Source organism: Rattus norvegicus, chromosome 8, assembly GCF_036323735.1.
Source record: "Rattus norvegicus strain BN/NHsdMcwi chromosome 8, GRCr8, whole genome shotgun sequence".
Classification (NCBI taxonomy): Eukaryota; Metazoa; Chordata; class Mammalia; order Rodentia; family Muridae; genus Rattus; species Rattus norvegicus.
In genome coordinates, this window is record NC_086026.1 from 64,472,752 (window position 1) to 64,492,583 (window position 19,832).

Genomic DNA, 19,832 nt, shown 5'->3' on the forward strand with positions numbered 1-19,832 from the left:
TAGGGTTAAACAGCACAGTTATGAGCAGAGACTGAGTCTGATCTTAGTAATGCCTTTTACTAACTGCTTCAAGATTGATGTAGTTAACCTTTTTCCATTTTATTGCAGGCTGGTACACACCTCCAAAGGAAGATGGCTAACTACATTGACATATGTCTGGACCAATGTTGCTTTAAAGAAAATCGTTCCAACGTACAGACATAAGCTTTTGAGTGCCCGTATAACAGCAGTACCGAAGACATTAGCTAATAGATCATTTAGTGGATAATCTGTCAACTGACATCCAGTTACAGTCTTTTCATTTTGCTCACTTTAGGTATCTTGGACTGAGCAGTGGGGCCTTTACTGAATTTTTCCTGATAAGTACACACAGTAGCCACTCCCTACCACCTCTTTCTTGAAAAGTGAAATCTTTTAAGCAGGGAAGCTCAGCATCAGTTTACTGCAGCTGTGATTTTACAGTAACCTTTCTATATTGAGCCTATGGGGTATGAAGATATGCAAAATCCTGTTCGTTTAGAGCCAATAAAAGTTTAACTGATGGTCAATACTGGTTTAGAAATTTTAGGTCTTCTAAACCATAGCTTTTTCAGGTCTGAAATCATTTTATTGCCAAAATTATGACAGGAAGCCTCTTCATTAACTTGTTACATTTTTCCATGGTTGTGTGAAGGTTTGAACTAGTCTGAAAGTCTGATTGTAATTGTGTCATGTTAGGTACAGCAAAGCCAGGCAGCCACTTGTGACCGTAATTCCCACTGGGGCAGCAGGGTCTTGTTGAACTGAACCTGCTTCCTGTTGGTTCAACATTTCTTGTGAGGAAGAGCCACAGTGTAGAACCTGAAGTTCTAAAGTATGAGGTCATTTACCTTTCCATTTATTAGCGGGGTGTTGCAATTGATGATAAGCTAATAAACGTATGGAATGATTGGCACAAAGACAGACTCTTGGAGCAAAATTACCTAAATTGGAGATCCTTAAATTTTCCTATAGTCATGCAGTGACTTTTACATCAGAAGACTAGTAGGAATTCAGCCCATGTTAATTCTTTTATAAAGTGTGACATGAATCAACGTACTTTGCATTTTACTGCCTTACCTGAATCAGTCCTCTTTGGTTGGCAATAGATTTCTTTTTTCTAATAATCCCATGTTTGATTTAAATCTAGCTATTTAAGCACTTTTAAAAAGAAACCCAGAAGCACATTTTCCTGCACAAACCAATACAGAGTTCAATGGTATTTCCTATATATTTGATTTGGGATTTTTTTTTTAAACTTTGTAAACCACAACTAGGAGACGTGGCACTTGTGCATTTTATGTGTGGTTTTAGTTTCTCTTGATTCTGTTGGTTAAGAGGGCAATAAAGATATCTGGTATTCTCGGTCACTTGGTTACCTTAAATAAATGATTACCAGTGACTCGGATGACAAGTGACAAGGCAGAATTCTTCAACACGTTATGAAGCTCCTTATGCCTAAGGCAAAATCTTGAATATATTATTGAATTCTAATTTCCTACTAGCTAGCAGACTGACAGCTGCACATTCGGCATGCTTTGGGTTGGTTTTTTTTTTTTTTTTGGATTTTATTTTTCATTGCAGATTTATTTGGCAATGTACAGTAAATTTTGTAAACTTGCATCAAGTTTATGAATAAAGAACCATTTAAAAATCGGTTTGTCACCTTTCCCTCATAAGAGATGTTATGATTCAGGTGTCTTTAGGCTCTATCTTGAATTTCTAGTGTAGACTATTTAAAGAGAAGATGGGGTGTTGGGGAGGTTTCAGAAATGTCGATGAAGCTAATGAGAAAGAGATAGGGAACCTAGAATTGGTGTGTACACACATAATATATTCAGTTTTTCTTTAACCATTCCCTTTACTACGTCCTTTAAATTCAAATACATGTGGCTTCTAGTGCTGTTTTAATTAATGTCTCTAATGTTCTTAGGGCAGTAGTAGCACAGCTCCTCTTATATGCGCACGGCCCCTATATACACCATTATCAGAGCTCAGCAGGAGGAAAGCTTGAGGGCCAGCATGTTTCTCTCCGTGACTGAAACTCCTGCGCCAGTTTCATCTCTGGTTTGAATGTTATGTCTCCATGTACAGCCACTCTATTTCATTCAGAAACTGGTTTTCTCTGAAGGTTGCCTTAGCTGAGGAGATGTTCAGAAGTCCTCTTTTTTTTTTTTTTTTTTTTTTTGGTTCTTTTTTTTGGAGCTGGGGACCGAACCCAGGGCCTTGCGCTTCCTAGGTAAGCGCTCTACCACTGAGCTAAATCCCCAGCCCCTCAGAAGTCCTCTTAAACATACTGGCCCTTGATATTCATGCCCTAATCCTCATCACATGTCTCCCTCTCCCCCTCCCAGCCAGTGACTGGTCAGAAGAATGGAGCCACAGAGCAGTTTGGGGCCATTAGTTCTATAAGTAGGACTTAGGACTCCTGGAGACCCCAAGAGCTGCTGGGGTTTTTATTAATGGAAAGCATTTAAGTTTTTACACACTCTCAGTGTATCGTGGCGCTTTGTAGACTGTATGCATCCATGTTTGCTATTAAGCTAGAGTTTCCAGAGTAAAGTGGCAGTTTGTTATTGAGGGCTTGTTAATGTGTTTTATGTTATCTTACATATTTTGGAGTTGGGCCCAGATTGTTTTCGGCTTCTGATCCTCTTGCCTCCAGCTTGCTAGATTGCACCATCATGTCCAGCTCAAAATGTTATAATGGGTTATCGAAGTGTCATGAGGCCAAAACAAGAAGCACCAGGTCAGACTAAGTAGCTGGGGCCAAAGGGGCCGCGCACTCAGGAGACAGTCTACTCAGTTGAAAGGAAGCTGCCTCTACCGTTCTTTCATTTTCGGTTCGGGAATGCACGGGAACCTTAGAAGGGTTAAAACAGGTTGTTGGGCTTGTGATTCTGTAGCCCTGCGAGGAAGAACCAGCACGAGCCAAAGAATAATGGTTCCAGTGTCAAAATATGTCTGGTTTGGCATGTGCTTTTTGTAGCAATTATAGTTAGTGGCCAAAGAATGGCGAGTGCTATTTTGTCTACTCGTTTAAAATTTAAGAGCTAACGAGTTAACCAGATTCATCAAATACACAAGTGTCTGCCGCAGACTTAAGCGCCAGGCTGCATCCGTTCCCTTCCGGGCGGAACAGTGCAGGCGGGTGCACCGCTGCAGCGGCGTATCCAGAGCCGGAAGCGGCCCACCGGAAGTGGCGCGCGCCTGCTCAGTGGGCTTTGGTTGTCGGTGGTGCGCTGGCCGCTCCGGTGCCTCTGAGCCTCCGTAGGGCTTTCGGGCCGGTAGACGAGGAATGGAGCCAGCAGGCGGCGGCTCCTCCTCCACAGATCCGCGAGGCACCTATGTGCTGAGTAACCTTGCGGAGGTGGTGGAGCGTGTGTTTACCTTCCTGCCGGCCAAAGCGTTGCTTCGGGTAGCCGGGTGAGGGCGGATGGGGCGGGAGGAGACCTTCGTTCCGGAGGGTGGCGGGTTCGCCCCTGCCCGGGTGTCCTAGTGCTTGGCTGACGCTGCGAGGCTGCTGACGATGGGAACGGGCCGCCCGGCGGCAACCCTTTGTGCTTTTGCATCCCTAGAGTATGCCGCCTGTGGAGAGAGTGTGTGCGTAGAGTGCTGCGGACCCATCGCAGCGTGACCTGGATCTCCGCGGGTGTGGCGGAGGCGGGCCACCTGGAGGGACATTGCTTGGTCCGCGTGGTAGCTGAAGCGCTTGAGGCAAGTATGGAGTTGTGCCGTGGACAGTCACTTGCAGGGCTAGTGGGCCATCTTTAAGAACTTTTTTTAAAAAATCACGATACATGTCCTTGCTTTTGTTAACTTGGGGAACCTATGCTCGTATTCTGGATTTTGTAGTAAACCTTTGGTTTTGTAAGGGCGTGCTGCGGTATGTTCATTATTAGATGTTGGGTAATTTAAGTATCCAGGTGCCCACTATTACAAGGCCCTACAGAACTTTCCTCAACTTGCCTCAGTTTTGCATTGAAAACATTGGGTCATATACTAGAACTGGAAGAACTAAAACTTATACCTAAATACTTAAACCACAGTCCTTTCCTCATTTTTCTCCCTGGAACCAGGAGTCTGTTCAGGGAGGTGAAGACAAATTACAGAGCTGATAGTGAATCTCCAGTATCTCACTGAGTGGCAGGGGCCCTCGTGAGGAAATTGCTCATTTGATGCCTTAGTGTGTATAACAGGCAAACAGAAAATGTTCTACTTCACAATATAGCCTCCAAATTGGGAAATTATCATTGATATATGTGTTGGTTAGAGGGGTTTTCGGTTTTGGGTTTGGTTTTCAACTTGATCTGGAAAGAGGGAACTTAAGTGCCTGCCAAAGATTGACCTATGACACTTTCTTAATTAATGTTTGGTTTGGGAGCCCCCCACCCCCACCCCACTGTAGGCTTCACAGCCCCCTAGCTGGTGACTCTAGAGTTTATAAGAAAACAAATTGAGCAAGCGGTGAAAAACAGTCCAGTAAACAGCACTCCACAATGGCTTCTGCTTCAGTTTCTGCTTTTGCTTTCCTCAGGGACCCCTTACTCCCAAATTGCTTTTCATAACGGCCTTTATCACAGTGACAGAAACGGAATTAAGATAATGCATTACCTAAAAGACATCTGAAGGTGCCCTGAAGTGGGATCTCACTAGTCAAATTGGAGATAATTTGAGTACCAAAGTAAAAGCTGTAATAAATACATCCTTCAGTAAGAGACTGCAAACACACTACCAAGTCTTCAGATTTTCATTCAGATTTCACCCCAGTACTTTTCTTGAGAGCTCAAGGATTGGTTTTGGTTCCCAATGACTGACTAAAAGACATGTTTCTTTGGTTGGTATGTTTCTCCAACTTGACTTCATCACTTGACCAGCTTCATCACTTAGGAAAATTCAAGGCCAGTTAATTTGTAAAACATTCACAAGTTGAGTGTGACTGTGGTTTGTTAGATTTTTTTAAAAATCCTATTACCTTAAATTACTTGATGCAAGTGGTGTCTGCCAGAAGTCTCTGCCTTTAAATTTTCTATCTTGTTGCCGTTAATAAGTATTTGTGTATAGAAACTTTGAAACTTACTTTTCATTCTCTTTCAGTTTGTTCACACAGCACACACAAATACCCTTGCTCTCCTGTTTAGAGATGAATCTTTTACTGTTAGAATCTCCTTGGTGCCTTGGTACTCAGATGGTCAAGTGTGTGGCTACTGAGCTCTCAAGCCAGTTTTATCTCTTAGGGATGACCTTTCTTTGGCACCGAATGTCTTCAGCCTGTATTTCACCTGCTTTATTCAAGAAATGAGTAGCTTCACTTGGTCTCTCTCTTTGTGGAGAATGGTATTTAGAATCTAAGGTCAGTATTGTGTAAGTCTACTCACTGTTGCCTCTAGCCCAGACAGGAATGTGTGTGCATATCTGCATATGCAATTGTTCTTTGGTATTGTCAGGGTATTAGTTACCCTGTATTGAAGTCCACAGCTGTTCAAGGCCTTTATAAAATAGCATAGTATTTGTTAGCCTATAGAGCCCACCCTTATATTTAAATTCAAATCTTTAGATTTATACCTGATATAAAGTAAATATAGACTATATTAGGAAATAAAGACAAAAAGTTTGTAGATTTAGTATAGATTCATCCCCTCCCCCATTTTTTTAAAACAGCCACATTTGAATCACTGAGTGAAGAGAGAGGTGGCTGACTGTACCTGGAGCTGTGTTTCTATCCATGGTTACTCTTGAGTTGCCTTAGGTACATTCAATCCAACATAAGGTTTTTGTCTCACTTCCTCTCTGTTCATATTTAAACCTCCCTTATTGACAGTGGGAAACCTGGCTCAAAGGTTCCCCTGTTCCCCTTCTCCTCTGAGAGGGTGCCACTGCATACCTCCCCCACGACCCCACATACACATCATGTCTGCCAGATTAGGCACGTCCTCTCCCACTGAGGTCAGACAAGGTAGCCATGGAGACTGAACATTTGTGCAGGGGTCATCGTTCTTTGGTTGGTGGCTCAGTCTCTGACCACTCCCAGGGGTCTAGGAAACCTGGCTCTTAGTGTGTGTGCATGTGTGCTTGTGTGTTGTGTATCACGTGCACATGGCCGTGGAGGTCACAAGACGGCATTGGATCCCTCAGAGCTGATTGTGAGTTGGGTGAACTTTGTCTTCTGAATTAACAGCAGTCCTCTGAAGTGGTGAGCCTCCTCTCCAAGGTCTGGGTCTTGTTTTTCATGTGCTAGTCCTGAGTGGGGTATCTTTTGTCCATGCTGTCTTGTCTTTTTCTTTGCTCTTTTGGACTCTTGGACTCACACCCAGAAAGCTGGCTAACATCTCTCTTGCCTCTTGTATCATTGAGATACAGCCTCTTGGAGTACTGTATCTCTCTGGTATATTGATCATTATTTAGAATCTCTTATTTGGGAAAATCCTAAAATACTACCAAAGTCTTTTCCACAGAAGTGTTCTTTGGAGCATCACATACAGTGAGAGAGCTTAAAAGTCTACTGCTCAGTAAGATCGTTAAGTTATAAATCACAAAGTACCTTCAGTGATAAGAAAGTCTTGATAAAGGGGCTAGAGAAATGGCTCAGTGGTTAGGATAGTTGGCTTCTCTTCCAGAGGACCCAAGTTCATTCCCAGCACTCACGTCAGGGGGCACAGCTGCCTGTAAATACAACACGACATACGCTTAGTTAGACACATACACATAAAAAACTTTTTTAAATGTTGATTATTTGAGAAAGAGCATTAAATTATATTAGTGTCATCTAGATTAATAAAAGGAAGAGTCATAAATAAGCTAGAATGTTACTGAAAGTTTTCTGTGGGGAGTAGAATCCATATGGTTTCTTTTTTTTAAATGCTGTTGTATGTCCTGTCATTTCCAACTTTACTGCAGTAGCATTGTTCTAGGTGTGGCAGTGGCTATACACAGAGTCTTAGATGTTAACTCGGATTTTGACTTAAGCTAGCAATGTGGCTTTGACCTCTCCAAACCTTGAGTTCTGTTTCCACAAACTGAAAAGAAAGAACAATAATTCTTTTGTACCCTTTAATGGGTTCTCGTAAGGATTAAATGGCAAAAAGATAATACATATAACATGTTAATTAGTATAAGACTGAATATTTTCAATGGATGTTTAGAACTCTTATAATGACTATTAGATAGTAGCCTTAAATTAAACTCATGGGGAGGCAGAAACATGGTGACTATCTAAGCCATGTATACTGTTTTCACTGTTTTCCAGATCATCTTGTCGATTGAGTGTTTTAATAGATATAAGGGAAGTTGCTTAACTTCCTATTAGAAATATTTGGAACTTTTATAAGTTACCTTATAAAAGTTCCAAACTCTAGATAGTGTAGTCCTAGCTGCCTTATGCTATAGTGAGAGTGTCTCATTTCGAGGCTTGTCAGAGTTGGTTTCTAGTGAGAATTAGAGATGAGGCTGGTATGTTTGTTTAAACATAGGAAGCTCAAGAAATCAGATACCTGCTTTGTAAAAGTTACCTGCTGTTGATGGCAGAGGCAGGACTAGACCCTGCCTCCTTCAATCAGGAGACATTACAGACAGAAAGAAGCCCAAGAAGGTCCAGTGGCTGTAGGTACTGGCAAGTCTGCCTAGCCATAGCTGAAAGGCAAGCAGTCTGAGTGTTTCTATAGTTTTATTAAGGGATTGGGAAATATGTTAAAGTGGCAACTAGTTAGACCTTTTAGAAATGCCATGTGAAGTCTAGAATTTGTATACATAGGTCATCGGTCTTACCCAGCCCACACTGTACGGTGTACTGCTCAGTGTATGTTTATCTAAAACCTCTCTGAAACGGCTAAGTCTCTGCGGATTACAGGGCAGTGATGATGTGCTGCTCTTTATTCCACTCTTGTAGGAAAAGCTTTGAAGGTCTCTCCTTCCCTTTAGTTCTGCCCTTGACACCTGTCTACCATGTGAGCTGTAGGAAAGCCACAGTCTGAGGAAACCCTGCTCAGAGTTGAGACTCCCCAAACAAGAATGGCAGGCGGGGCTATAAAGAACACCACTTGGAGGTGCCAGGTACAAAGGTTGAAGTTGCTCTGAGGCCCCTCAAAGAACCTGTTAAGGTGCTTGGCAGCAAGGGAACTTGTTTGTACAAGTGTGAGCAGGTCTGAAATACTGAGCTGGAGGACTGGCCACAAAAGGGGTGCAGCCTGTGAACCCTCCCTCTGTTGAGATGCTTCTTACTGTGACGTCTGCTCTAAAAGATTAAATGAGCTTTATGGAAAAGGAACTTAAAACCTGAGAAGTTTGGTACAAAATCAGAATAGTAGGTGCTGACAAGAGTTGGAGGACAGGTGAGAGCTGAGAGGGAGACCTCAGGGTGGAGCAGGCAACAGCCCTGGACAGGATTGCCTGGGACACAGAGGCAAGCACAGACTCACAGGACCCCATTCTTTTTTTCTTTGCAGAATGTCCGCATCTTACCACGGACAGTTCTCTACATGGCAGATTCTGAAACGTTCATCAGCCTGGAGGAGTGCCGGGGCCATAAAAGAGGTAGCTATGGAGACAAGAGTTAGGTGTTTTGCTTTGTTTCTAGTTTTGACATTGTCCTAGTCCTGAGAGCAAGCCTCCTGAGTCTTTTGGGCACTGCTCCTGTGCACATGCCTTTGTCTAGCACGAGTTGAGGAGCCAGCCCTTTGTGCTGTACATTGATGTCTAACCTCATGGTACAATTGGATAGATGGACAGATGGATGGATGGAATGAGGTTTTTCAGACAGATGTTTTTCTTGTTTTGAAATGCTTTAGTCCTCCAGGTGTACTTCCCTCCTGCTCGTGTGTAATGCTTGCTGTGAGCTTTCGTTTACAGACACTATGCATTCTTGGCTTGCTAAGGGGAGATACGGACCAAGAATCCATTCTGGGCCCTGTGACCCAGACTTTGACTTGGACATTGTCTGATTTGAATCTAACTGACTGGAATCGAGTAGTAGTTATGCAGTGAAATCAGTTGAACAGAGAGGTTCAGTAAATAGCACCTCTCAAACTCGGTGCTGAGCCAGATCTGATGCTTGTAGAGCAAAAATGGTGGTGGTGAAGGTTAGGGCTAGAATTTGAATAAAACAGGCACTAAAATGGGGAAAGCCCTTATCCATCCATCCATCCATCCATCCATCCATCCATCCATCCATCCATCCATCCATCATTTTTTCTTTTTCTTTGAGACAAGGTCCACCTAGCCCAGGCTGGCCTCAAAACTCACTATAGCCAAGAATGACCTTGAACTCCTGATCATCCTGCTTCTACCTGCTCAGAGTTTGTGCAGTGCTGTGGCTGATGACTGAACCTAGGGCTTCTTGTATGCATTCTACCAACTAACCTACATCCCCAGCCTCATAGCCTGTTCTATTGTTAAATATCGTTTTGTTTTTTAACATTGTCAGATTTGACATAGAAGCTGGATAGTATTTAACAGTGGTACAACTGTATCATTACAGCAAGGAAAAGAACTACTATGGAGACAGCATGTGCCCTGGAGAAGCTGTTCCCCAAACAGTGTCAGGTCCTTGGGATTGTGACCCCAGGAATTGTAGGTGAGAGAAATTAACAGCTTATTTCTTGCCTTGGGTTGATGTGGGGTCGCATGGATTGGTGAAATATTTATAGCTGTGAGTACATTGACATTTCCCATCATCTAAAACAACAGCACTGGCCATCCTTGCCGGGGTGTGACTTTGCACTTAAAATCTCTCTCGGGTGATTGAGGGTCATAGTTCAGATCCCAAGGCTGCTTAAGGGCCAAGTGTAATCTCTGTCTTCTCTCAGCCAATCGCCAGGAGGGAAAATGTCCTCCTACCTCCCCAGATTAGGAAAGACCTGCAGCCAGTCCAGTCTGGTCAGCTCAGCCCCTCTTGTTTCTTGCGGGTAGGAGCGACTGAGAGGGACAGGTTTGTGGGCCTTACCTGCAGGCTTGTTTCTCCGCACGTTGCCAGCATGGCACGTTTGCCTTCGGTATTTGTATTGTTTCCTGTTGATGTAGTGATGGTACAGTGGTTAGGACACACGGATTAGGATTCCAGCTGTATCACTTAGGACTTACTTTGGACAGTTTACCGACATCCATGAGGCTTCAGTTTCTTCGTCGGTAAAATTGGAAGCTGACCCCAGTATCTCTGGAGGACTGTGAAGATGCAGTGATGTAACATATCCTTGGCATTTAGAACTAACCATGCAGCAAGAAGGTGTTAGTCCGCTATTGCTATTTTCTGGAGCCTAAACAGCCTTGCAGGTGGCTCGGCTGGTGAAATGCCTGCTACACAAGCATGAAGACCCTTGCCACCCTTGTCCCCACACAAGTGTCCTGAAGGATTTTGTTTGTATTTCCGAGTCTTGCGCAGTGAAACACAAAGGGTTCCAAGTGTTTGCAGCTGAGTAGGGGCTGTAGCTGCTCACACACTCATAAAGCAATAGCCGTGGCAATGGTTTTCTTCCAAGGTTTGAATTGGCATTAAGTGGCCGGTAGCCTTTTTATCATTGCTGGTTATGGTGGATGCTCATGTTGGGTTGTAGCTCGTGCCTCACATCTTAGTCTGTCCTTTGCATCCACTGTGGCTTCTCCAGACACAGTGAGTTCCTCCTGTTTGAGTTTTCTGTTACAGGAGTGGGGGCAGGAAAGAAAGGATCAGCCGTGGCTAGCAGGCCTGTGCTCCCTGGCGAGTCAGTGGCAGTTGCAGCTTTCCCTTAGTTGCTGCCCTGTCCTGAAGTAGCTTTGACTTTGTGCTACTTTAAGTCCTCATGATCTTGTTAGGGGCAAATATTAAATACCATTTCAATGCTCCAGCCAGAGTGTGGCTTCTGCTGTTTGCTGGACCCTCTCCAAGCTGGTTGTGGTGATCTAAATAAGAATGGCCCCCATAGCTTCCTGAAATGCTGGGTCTCCATGGAGAGGACCTGTTTGAAAGGATTACAGAGGATTACAAGGTGTGGCCTTGTTGGAGCAAGTTTGTCCTTGGGGATGGGCTTTTACATTTCACAAGCCCATACGAGCCCCAGTCCCCGAGCCCCAGTCCCCGTCTGTTCCTGTGGGTCTGGGTGTAGCTCCCAGCTGCCTCTCCAGCTCCTGCCTGTCGGCCACCATGCTCCCATCCCTGATGAAGACAGGCTAAGCCTTGGAAACTGAACAAGCCCCCAGTTAAATGTCTCCTTTTATGAAAGTTGCTTTGGTCATAGTGTCACTCCACAGCAGTATAACAGTGACTAAGGATGGTCTTTGAGGCTGGTAGTTTCTTTGTTGTTTCCTGACAACCCCTCCCAGAAATCTTCTGACTTGTGTGGCTAGGTTTGCCTGTCAGTGTCATGGTGCCTGTCCTCTTTTTTGTATTTTAGCTCTCACACAATATAAATAAATGTGGTTTTGAGGTTCATTTATGTTACAGTTCTCAGCAATTCCTTTAAAATGTGTTTGTGTGGGTGCCTGTGAGAGTGTGTGTCTGTCTGTCTGTCTGCATGAAGAGATCAGAAGCTGTCAAGTATCTTTCTCAGTTCTTTGATGCAGGGCCTCCCACTGACCTTGGGCTCACTGTTCAAGCTAGGCTTCCTCCATTGTCTGACCTTTGCTTGCTTGCGGTTAGGTGTGTGGGGGGGGGGCTTCCAGACTCTGGTCTTCACGCCTATATAGCAGACACTTTACCAGACTGAGCCATGTCCCAGCCCTTCGTTTAGGCATTTTGAGTCATTCTGTGATAAAAGGGACGAGATTTATTTTCTCATTCTGCTTTTCATAGACTGGTTTTCTGCTCCTAGGTTATCATGAACAAGGATGTTACTTTTGTGTAAGTTATAAGTTTCCTTGGAACTTAAGAAGTGAACTTATTGGTTTTTAGCACTGATACATATTTAACTCAAAAAGAAACTGCTAGTTTTCCAAATTTCTACCATGCCATACTCAGCGACAGGGTCTGAGGTTGCAGTTGCTCTGTGTCCCTGGTACTCGGGTCACGGCCTCTGAGTAACAGCCAGCGTAGGTGTGAGGATGACTCTGATGACCAGCTGCGCTGAGTACCTCTGTGTGCTTACTAGGTACTTGTTTGTGGACCTGTGACGAGGCTGGCTCAGTCTGCTGTAGTTTTAATTCAGACCATCCTGCATCTTCTCACAGGGATAGACTGTTAGGATTCCCTCCTCGCCTTTATTGGAGTAGCTCGTTTGCTGTTGCAATAAAATACTTGGCAAACACAATCTGGGTTGAACTTGCTTAGCTCACAGTTCAAGGGTGCATCCTGGTAGGGAGTCATGTGAGAGGCTTGAGAAAGCCGATCACACTGTCCTTACTCACGGAGCCCACCCAGCGTGACTGCTCCAGCTTGGCTGCAGGACTCCAGGCTCTGGGATGGTGCTGCCCAAGTTCAAGGTCTGACTTAACCTAATCTAGATCCTTCACACACTGCCCAGAGCGATGGTGGCTGTAAATCCTGTCGGGTTAACTAACCAGACACCACCACAAGCCTTATCGTAAACTCACATTTTTCTTTCATGTTTTAAGTTCACAGTATATCGTGTGGTTGTTTTCTTCTGTGTTTTTCTTTGAATATTTCCTACCCCGATTTGAGTTTAGAAACTTAACACTTAAAAAGGATTTATGTGTTTGACCTTTGGCCTGCATGTGTATCCGGGCACCACATGCATGCCTGATGCTCATGGACACCAGAAGAGGGTGTCAGCTCTGGAGCTAGAGTTAGACTGAGAACTGGAACAAGGTCTTCTGAAGAGCAGCAGTTCCTTTCATCTGGACTCAGCGACTGCTCGATTTGGATGCTTTGGTTTGTAAAGCTTCCTTTCTGAACACACCTGAAAGAGTATGGCAGGCATTGCCACCCTGAAGTTGCCAGAGAGCTGTGCCTCTGGGAGCAGCTGTTTGCCAGCCTAAGCTGCAGTTAGGATGCGATGGGCTGATACCACGTCTGGTTTCTATGAGATGTCCTTATGAAACTCTTTTTCTCCCTAGTGACTCCAATGGGATCAGGTAGCAATCGGCCTCAGGAAATAGAAATTGGAGAATCTGGTTTTGCTTTATTATTCCCTCAAATTGAAGGAATAAAAATTCAACCCTTTCATTTTATTAAGGACCCCAAGAATTTAACTCTCGAAAGACATCAACTTACTGAAGTGGGTAAGTTATTGTTATTTACTAGTTGATTTACGTAGTTTGAGACAAGGTCTATATAGTTCTGGCTACCCTTGCTCTCAGAGATCCCCCTACGTCTGCCTCCTGAGTGCTGGGTTTAAAAGTGCATGCTGTACACCCCACCCGCATTGTTATTTACTCTTACTTGCTCATTTTGTTGATTAACTTGCTCTGTTTTAGTTCTGGTCAGCTAGAAGCTTCTAGGCTACTGTTGACAAGGCTGTTCATGATTGGTAGAATTGATTTCAAATGATTTTATTTGTCGTGAAGTCCTAAATGTCCAGAGATAAACATTTTTATAAGCGTCCTGCCAATAAGCTTGTATAAGTGTTTTATTTGCACGTTGGTAAGTGTATGTAGCATGTGTGTGTCTGCTGCCCATGGAGAGCAGAAAAGGCCATCAGATGCCCTGGAACTAGAATTATAGACACTTATGAGGTAAAGTCCATGCTTGCATGCATTTAATTGTAATTGAATTTTAAAAGAATTCTCGATCTTCAGTAAACTCTTATCAACAGTTTTGTCTTATTTTTGTTATTTAAAGCTGAAAAACTTAAGCTTTTAAAAATATTTCTAGTAACCTTTATTACAGAGGTTTTAGAAGAAAAGGTGGGTGGTAGAGAGAGTCTCGAACTTTGTGAGCGGCTAAGTTTGCCCAGAGCGTGAGGAAGCAGGCAGGATCGCAGTAGGTCAGGCTTGGATAGGAAACCTGTTACAGGAGCCACGGAGCCAGCAAAGCTGCATGAAGGCTTTCATCATCTACACCTACAGAGGGGTGACTGGAATTAAACTACCACTGCTTATAGAAGTTACTTAGTGCAGACTCGCATCTGTGAGTAGATGGGCTAGCCTGCAGACATAGGCCTCTGTTACCCGCGGCACTCAGACTGTCACTTCCCAATGTCCTCTGATCTCTTCCCTACTGTTGTGCTTCCGTGTTGCTAATACGTGAGTCACCTGTTGAGTCCTGTACCTGTTCTGAGTGGTTAGCTTTGCTTTACAGATGAGGAAATGGGTTTGGAAAAGTTAAGAAGCTTTGTCCCAACTAAAAGACCGGCCATAGAAAAAGTGGTGTAACAGCAAAGAAAAGTTTGGGTTTATGGATCAGAGGAAGGATACACACTGAGAGGAAGAGCTGAAGCTGGGAGTCCTGCACATGAGCCTCAGTGTGGAAGAGGGTTGCACAGGTACAAGTGCCCTGGTCATGTAGTGTAACTGCTTATAGGCTGCGGGGCCTTCAAGGCTTGGAGACTACTGGGAAGTTTCCTGACTTCTCTCTTCCCCTGTGCTCGTATGTATGCAGGTACAGGTGTGGAGACCTAAGGCTCATATTGGTTGTGTGTCTCAGTGTCTCTTGAATAGCCATGTCCTTGTCCCACCCTAGTCATTTCTCTGCAGTAACACTCTGGTTTCTAAAATAGACTTGACTCTTGCTGCCACAATCTCAGAAAATTGGTTCTAGAAAACAAAAAGGGTCTTTTCTCAATGTGTCAGGCTCGTCTGTAAGAAGGCGGACCCTCCACAACTGGCTTGAGATGTAGGGTGCTAGGAGGTACTGTTGTTTCCACTGTGCAAACCTGCAGTTTACAGTGAGGAGAATTAAACTGGCCCCAGATCAGTCTGAAGTACTGTTTGTCAGATTGGTTATCTTGTCAGTAACATGGGGTGGAGGAACTGCTCCACACTGACCTGTGGGTAAAGCCAATCTAGATTTTAGCAGAGAAGAGTTCCTGGGTGAGCTGGTGTAGAGTAGACTTGGAGTTTATTAAATGGAGATTTTCAGTCTCACTTTCAGCATAGGGTTGAGACACTCAGGGAAAGAGGATGTGGCTGTCTTTACAGGAGCTCTGTCATTAAAGTTTATTAACAGGGATGGCTCCTGGGATACAGAAAGGTTAACATTTGACAAAATGAAACTCAAGGTCGCTGGCATGCATGGAGTTCAGTGTTGGTGTGGATTCTTGATTCTCAGTTGGCACAGTCTCCCAGCACTGCGTCTGCAGGGCTCCTCCTCCTCCCCAAGTAGCCTGCCTCAGTCTTGGCTGAGTGGTCCACACTGCTGTGGAAGTCGTGTGGCTGAGTTTAATGGACTCATCAGCATGGTTGGGGGCCGTACTTTGTTCTTTCCCAGAAGCCACCTGTTAATACCGTTAATGCTTGAAAACAAGGTGCAGAGGCTCAGGCAGACATCTGGGAAGGAGATGGCCACTGGCTCTCTTGAGCTCTGCTGCCTGCTAGTGATGGAAGCCGCTTTCAGACGGCATCTGATAAGACACTGGAGGTCTCCAGTGTGTCTGGAACTGAGGTGTGGAGCTGCCACCTTTCACTGCTGCTGTTCACTCTGACACATCTGCGTAACACATCTGCGTAGCACTCTGTAAAGTGCCCTTGCTTATTTGAGGCATATTATATTCAAGTAGCTATGAGTTTTATTAATGAAGAAATTATAACTAAGACTTGAGTAATCTCAAACTCTAAGAATTGAAAACCTGAGAGCTTCAGCACTGCAGAACACGCTGCGAGTGCCAGTCAGCAGGAGCAACAGTTGATGCTGTTTTAAGGCTGCCTTTATCCCTCACTTCTCTGCAGGTCTTCTGGATAACCCCGAACTCCGTGTGGTTCTTGTCTTTGGCTATAACTGCTGTAAGGTGGGAGCCAGTAATTACCTGCACCGGGTGGTCAGCACTTTCAGCAACATGAACATCATCTTGGCTGGAGGCCAGGTGGACAACTTGTCTTCACTGACTTGTGAGAAGTAAGCTTGAGTACTTTGCTTTTCTCCCATGCGTGAATGGAAATGATTCCAGGTTCTCACTACTTTTAGTTTCTTTTTAAAAGAAAAAAGAGGAATCAAGCAGAGTGTGGTGTTATTTTGCCTTTAATTCCAGTAGCTCTGAGTAGGCAAAAACAGGTGAGTCTCTTGAATTCAGGGCCAGCCTGATCTACACTGGTGACTTCCAGGCCAGCCAAAGTGATGCCCTGTCTCAGAAAATACAGAAGAAAAGGAATTGCTAATATACCAATTCATTCTATTTTGCTCTTGCCAAGATGCTCACTAAACATAATTCTGCTGGCAGTCAAAGAGCTAAACTTGGGTTTATTGTTTTTTAAGAATGTCAGAATCAGGCTCCTTCAGCACTACCCGTTGGTATATTTCACAGCTCTGGTCCTCCTTGTGGTGTTGCTCCTGAAGATGAAGAAGTCATCCGAGTGAGGCTGAAATAAATAAATAAATGCACATGGCTTTTATTTCAGTAAAGAGTTGAGCTGCTAACTGGGAAATACAGGTTTCACAAAAACAAATAAGACTTAAGTTTTAAAGGAAATGGGGAACTATAACGTGAGGTTGAGGCAGCTTGTCTTAAGCAGTTTTCAGTGCCCTTGTGGAAGCCGTCTTAAGTGAGCTGAGAGTACACTGGTGCTGAGGTCTGTGCATATGCTGAGTGTACACAGGGGGGTCTGTCAGAAGGAGGACAGCAGCAAGGGAGCAGAAGTCTCCCAGGTGGACCTTGCAAGCTGGTTTTCTAAGCACTTACTTGAAGATTGAATTCTTTTTGGTTTTTTTTTTTTTTTCCCCGGAGCTGGGGACTGAACCCAGGGCCTTGCGCTTCCTAGGTAAGCGCTCTACCACTGAGCTAAATCCCCAGCCCCTGAAGATTGAATTCTTATGTCTGAAGTAAACTTCATCCTCTTAAAGACATCTCTGGTTTACAAATTCTCTTGGTTAGACCGTAGCCATGTGAAGTTGTTACATGTTTTTCTTGAGGAAGAGGTACATGGGCCAAGTGTTCATGGCAAAACTTGTCAGGCTCTAACCACACTTGCATTGGGGGCAGGATCTCCCTGTGGCATCCATCTCTAACCTTTTCCCTCAGAGAGCAGCAGCCTCTGGGTATCTTACTAGTATTCCTTGGTCTGTCTTCATGTTTGGGAAATGTAACTAGATTTTATTTGTGTGTACATATGCACCAACGATGCTTGGTGCCTTACTATCTCAGTCTCTTGCTAACTCAGAGAACCTTGCCCATTCTATAGAGTCAGTGTTGATAAGTGTCATAGGCACCTAAGGTGTATGCTTCTTCCCAGTGGGTATTCATTATATGTTTTATACCTTACTAATAATGCCTTTTCTTTTGTAAGGATAAAACGTCTTAACAGGGCTGACAGCCTGTCACAAGAACTGACAACCTGAGTTCTTGTGGGCCACACAGGGTGGAAAGAGAAAGGACTCCTGAGCTCTCCATCCATAAGTCATGTGTGTGCGCTCGCGCGCATGTACACGTACACGTACACACACACACACACACATGCTCACAAGATTAATGTAATAGAAAAGTTTTTAAAGGTTTAATTGTGTGCTGTGTGTATGTCTGTGTATGTCTGAGCACAGGTGCCCTCAGAGACCAGAGATGTTAATATTCTCTGGAGCTGCAGTCACAGGTGGTTATGAACCACCTGATGTGGGTGCTAAGAACGGAACTGGGAGCTTCTGTTCAGAGCAGCTTCTGCTCTTAACCTGAGCCACTCTCCAGCCACTCCCCCACCCCCAGCTGTGAAGTTTTAAAATTCAAATGAGTCAAATTTCAGTCTCCAAGCAATGAACCGGACAGGAAGCATTACAGTCATAGCTGGTCAAAGGCTAGTCAGCACAAAGCTGAAACCTACAGAGTTGAACTCCCCTCCGCGGTTATATATAGTTTTACTCTGTCTTCATAATTTAACAGTGGATGGGCTGAGAGGAGGGCGGTGCTATAACATCCTTGACCTGGGTATAGGGACAGGGATATTAGGTTCCATTTACAGTGGCCAGATCGGTAGTTACTGGGCACCACTAACACAGGAAGAGCTTTTGTATAGCTAGCTTTGTATTTGTGGCAGAAAAAAGCAGGTGCTTGCTTGTTTTGATCTGTCCTACTTTTTTTTTTTTTTTTTTCTTTCTATTTTTCAGAGCTGGGGACCGAACCCAGGGCCTTGCGATTGCTAGGCAAGCGCTCTACCACTGAGCTAAATCCCCAACCCAGATCTGTCCTACTTTTAATAAGTTTATTTTAATCCTTGAATGAGAGGGATAAACCTCAGACCAAAGCTTAAGTTGCCAAAGGCAGCAGCAATCTCTTCCCCTTAGTCAGGAGGCATTGATGATTTTCTGTTTCTATCTCCAGGAACCCTCTGGATATTGACGCCACAGGTGTGGTCGGACTGTCATTTAGTGGGCACCGAATCCAGAGTGCCACGGTTCTCCTCAATGAGGATGTAAATGATACCAAGACCGCTGAGGCCGCCATGCAGCGCCTCAAAGCAGCCAACATCCCTGAACAGAACACCATTGGCTTCATGTTTGCGTGTGTTGGCCGAGGCTTTCAGTACTACAGAGCCAAGGGGAATGTTGAGGCTGATGCATTTAGAAAGTTTTTTCCCAATGTCCCCTTATTTGGCTTCTTTGGAAATGGGGAGATCGGCTGCGACCGGATAGTCACTGGGAACTTTATCCTGAGGAGGTGTAATGAGGTGAAGGAGGAGGATCTGTTCCATAGCTACACAACCATCATGGCTCTCGTTCACCTGGGGGCCTCCAAGTGAGCCGCCTTGTTGAGTGGATTTCACATTATGTAACTTTGGGGCTTTCTCTTTTTTAGAAAAATGGAATCTCGGATACAAATATTTTAAACAAAACTAGCTATTGTGTGTTTTGTAGCTTTGATTGATGCTCTGAGGTCACTCCGGGATGATTTTTTAATACGCAGATGAAGGACAGCGTTAACATTGTGAGCACACAAGTCAAGAAATGAGGCTGTTGTTAGTGCAAGCAGCCGCTGTGGCTGAACAGATTCTGCGGCCACTGCGTAAGTGCCCTGGGAGGTTGAGAGGCCACCCGGAAGGTGGAGGTTCAAGTAGTGGTTGGTGACTTTTAGCAGAATCATGAGAAAATTAAAGAAATGGTTTGAGAAGTCTTTCTCTGCTTTTCTGTTTTTTACAGAAGCTGTAACAAATATTACTGACTGTTCACTTTTTTTGAGAGTTAGTGTTTTCCTCTTCCTAGTAAAGAGACTGCAAGGGAACAGTCTTTATCACATAATTCTGAAAATCATATCACCATATTTTGGTTTTACACCAATAAAATATACTTGAAAACCCACTCAAATAGTGTATTTCTTGCTTTTGATGAGAGGATGAGGGATGTAAACCACTCCTGGGAGAGATGTGAGAATGGCAGTCCCCTTCAGCACCCAAGCTTACATTGTACGCTCAGTTTTTCAGTTATTCATATGCATGTATTTCTTAATACTACTGTGTTGTGTGTTCTTAATAATGGCATGACCTTTGTTTGTTCCATTCTCCTTAGTGCTTGAAATATGGGCAGGTTACCCTGGACACTGCAAAGATGTCAAATGTCAGTACTCCATTGTGGCAAGGACCACAGAGGGATCCTGGGTCTCTATACACATGTGTTGTTGGACCCTCACAGTGGACCTAGGCTGCCTGCTTCTAGACTGTTTTACAGGCAGAAGTCAACATGGACTTGTACCACGGCTTCGTTGCAGGATATTCTTACAAGGCAACATTTCTGTAATGGTCAGAGGTTTATAGTAATAGGACAATAGATAATTTATAAGTAAAATCAAATACTAACATAAAAAAATTGCTGGCTTGTCAAA

The 19,832-nt window shown here is 44.2% G+C and overlaps 3 protein-coding genes across 14 annotated transcripts in view; 2 read left to right on the plus strand and 1 right to left on the minus strand.

Moving 5' to 3' along the window:
* Ube2q2 (ubiquitin conjugating enzyme E2 Q2) overlaps positions 1-1,674 on the plus strand; it is a 59,924-nt gene extending 58,250 nt beyond the window's left edge. For 4 of the 5 annotated variants that reach the window (XM_039082376.2, XM_039082378.2, XM_039082379.2 and 1 more), the window contains one exon: positions 109-1,672. In XM_039082376.2, the coding sequence (XP_038938304.2) occupies positions 109-140 (32 nt within the window). In that variant the 3' untranslated portion in view covers positions 141-1,672. Of the gene's footprint in view, positions 1-108 lie in introns of all 5 variants that reach the window. The other variant, NM_001398878.1, reaches the window with a different exon arrangement.
* A 1,608-nt stretch (positions 1,675-3,282) lies between these two features.
* Positions 3,283-19,312, plus strand: Fbxo22 (F-box protein 22). 4 transcript variants are annotated; one of them, NM_001037770.1, is given in 7 exon segments: positions 3,283-3,444; positions 3,597-3,735; positions 8,460-8,547; positions 9,491-9,586; positions 12,997-13,161; positions 15,766-15,931; positions 18,339-19,312. In NM_001037770.1, coding segments are annotated over 7 exon segments (1,200 nt in total). In that variant the 5' UTR covers positions 3,283-3,316; the 3' UTR covers positions 18,757-19,312.
* Nrg4 (neuregulin 4) overlaps positions 10,808-19,832 on the minus strand; it is a 72,113-nt gene continuing 63,088 nt past the window's right edge. For 3 of the 5 annotated variants that reach the window (XM_063266174.1, XM_063266175.1, XM_063266172.1), the window contains one exon: positions 16,039-16,392. In XM_063266174.1, the coding sequence (XP_063122244.1) occupies positions 16,315-16,392 (78 nt within the window). In that variant the 3' untranslated portion in view covers positions 16,039-16,314. Of the gene's footprint in view, positions 10,944-15,970; positions 16,393-19,832 lie in introns of those variants that run through there. The other 2 variants (XM_039082177.2, NM_001191109.3) reach the window with 2 other exon arrangements.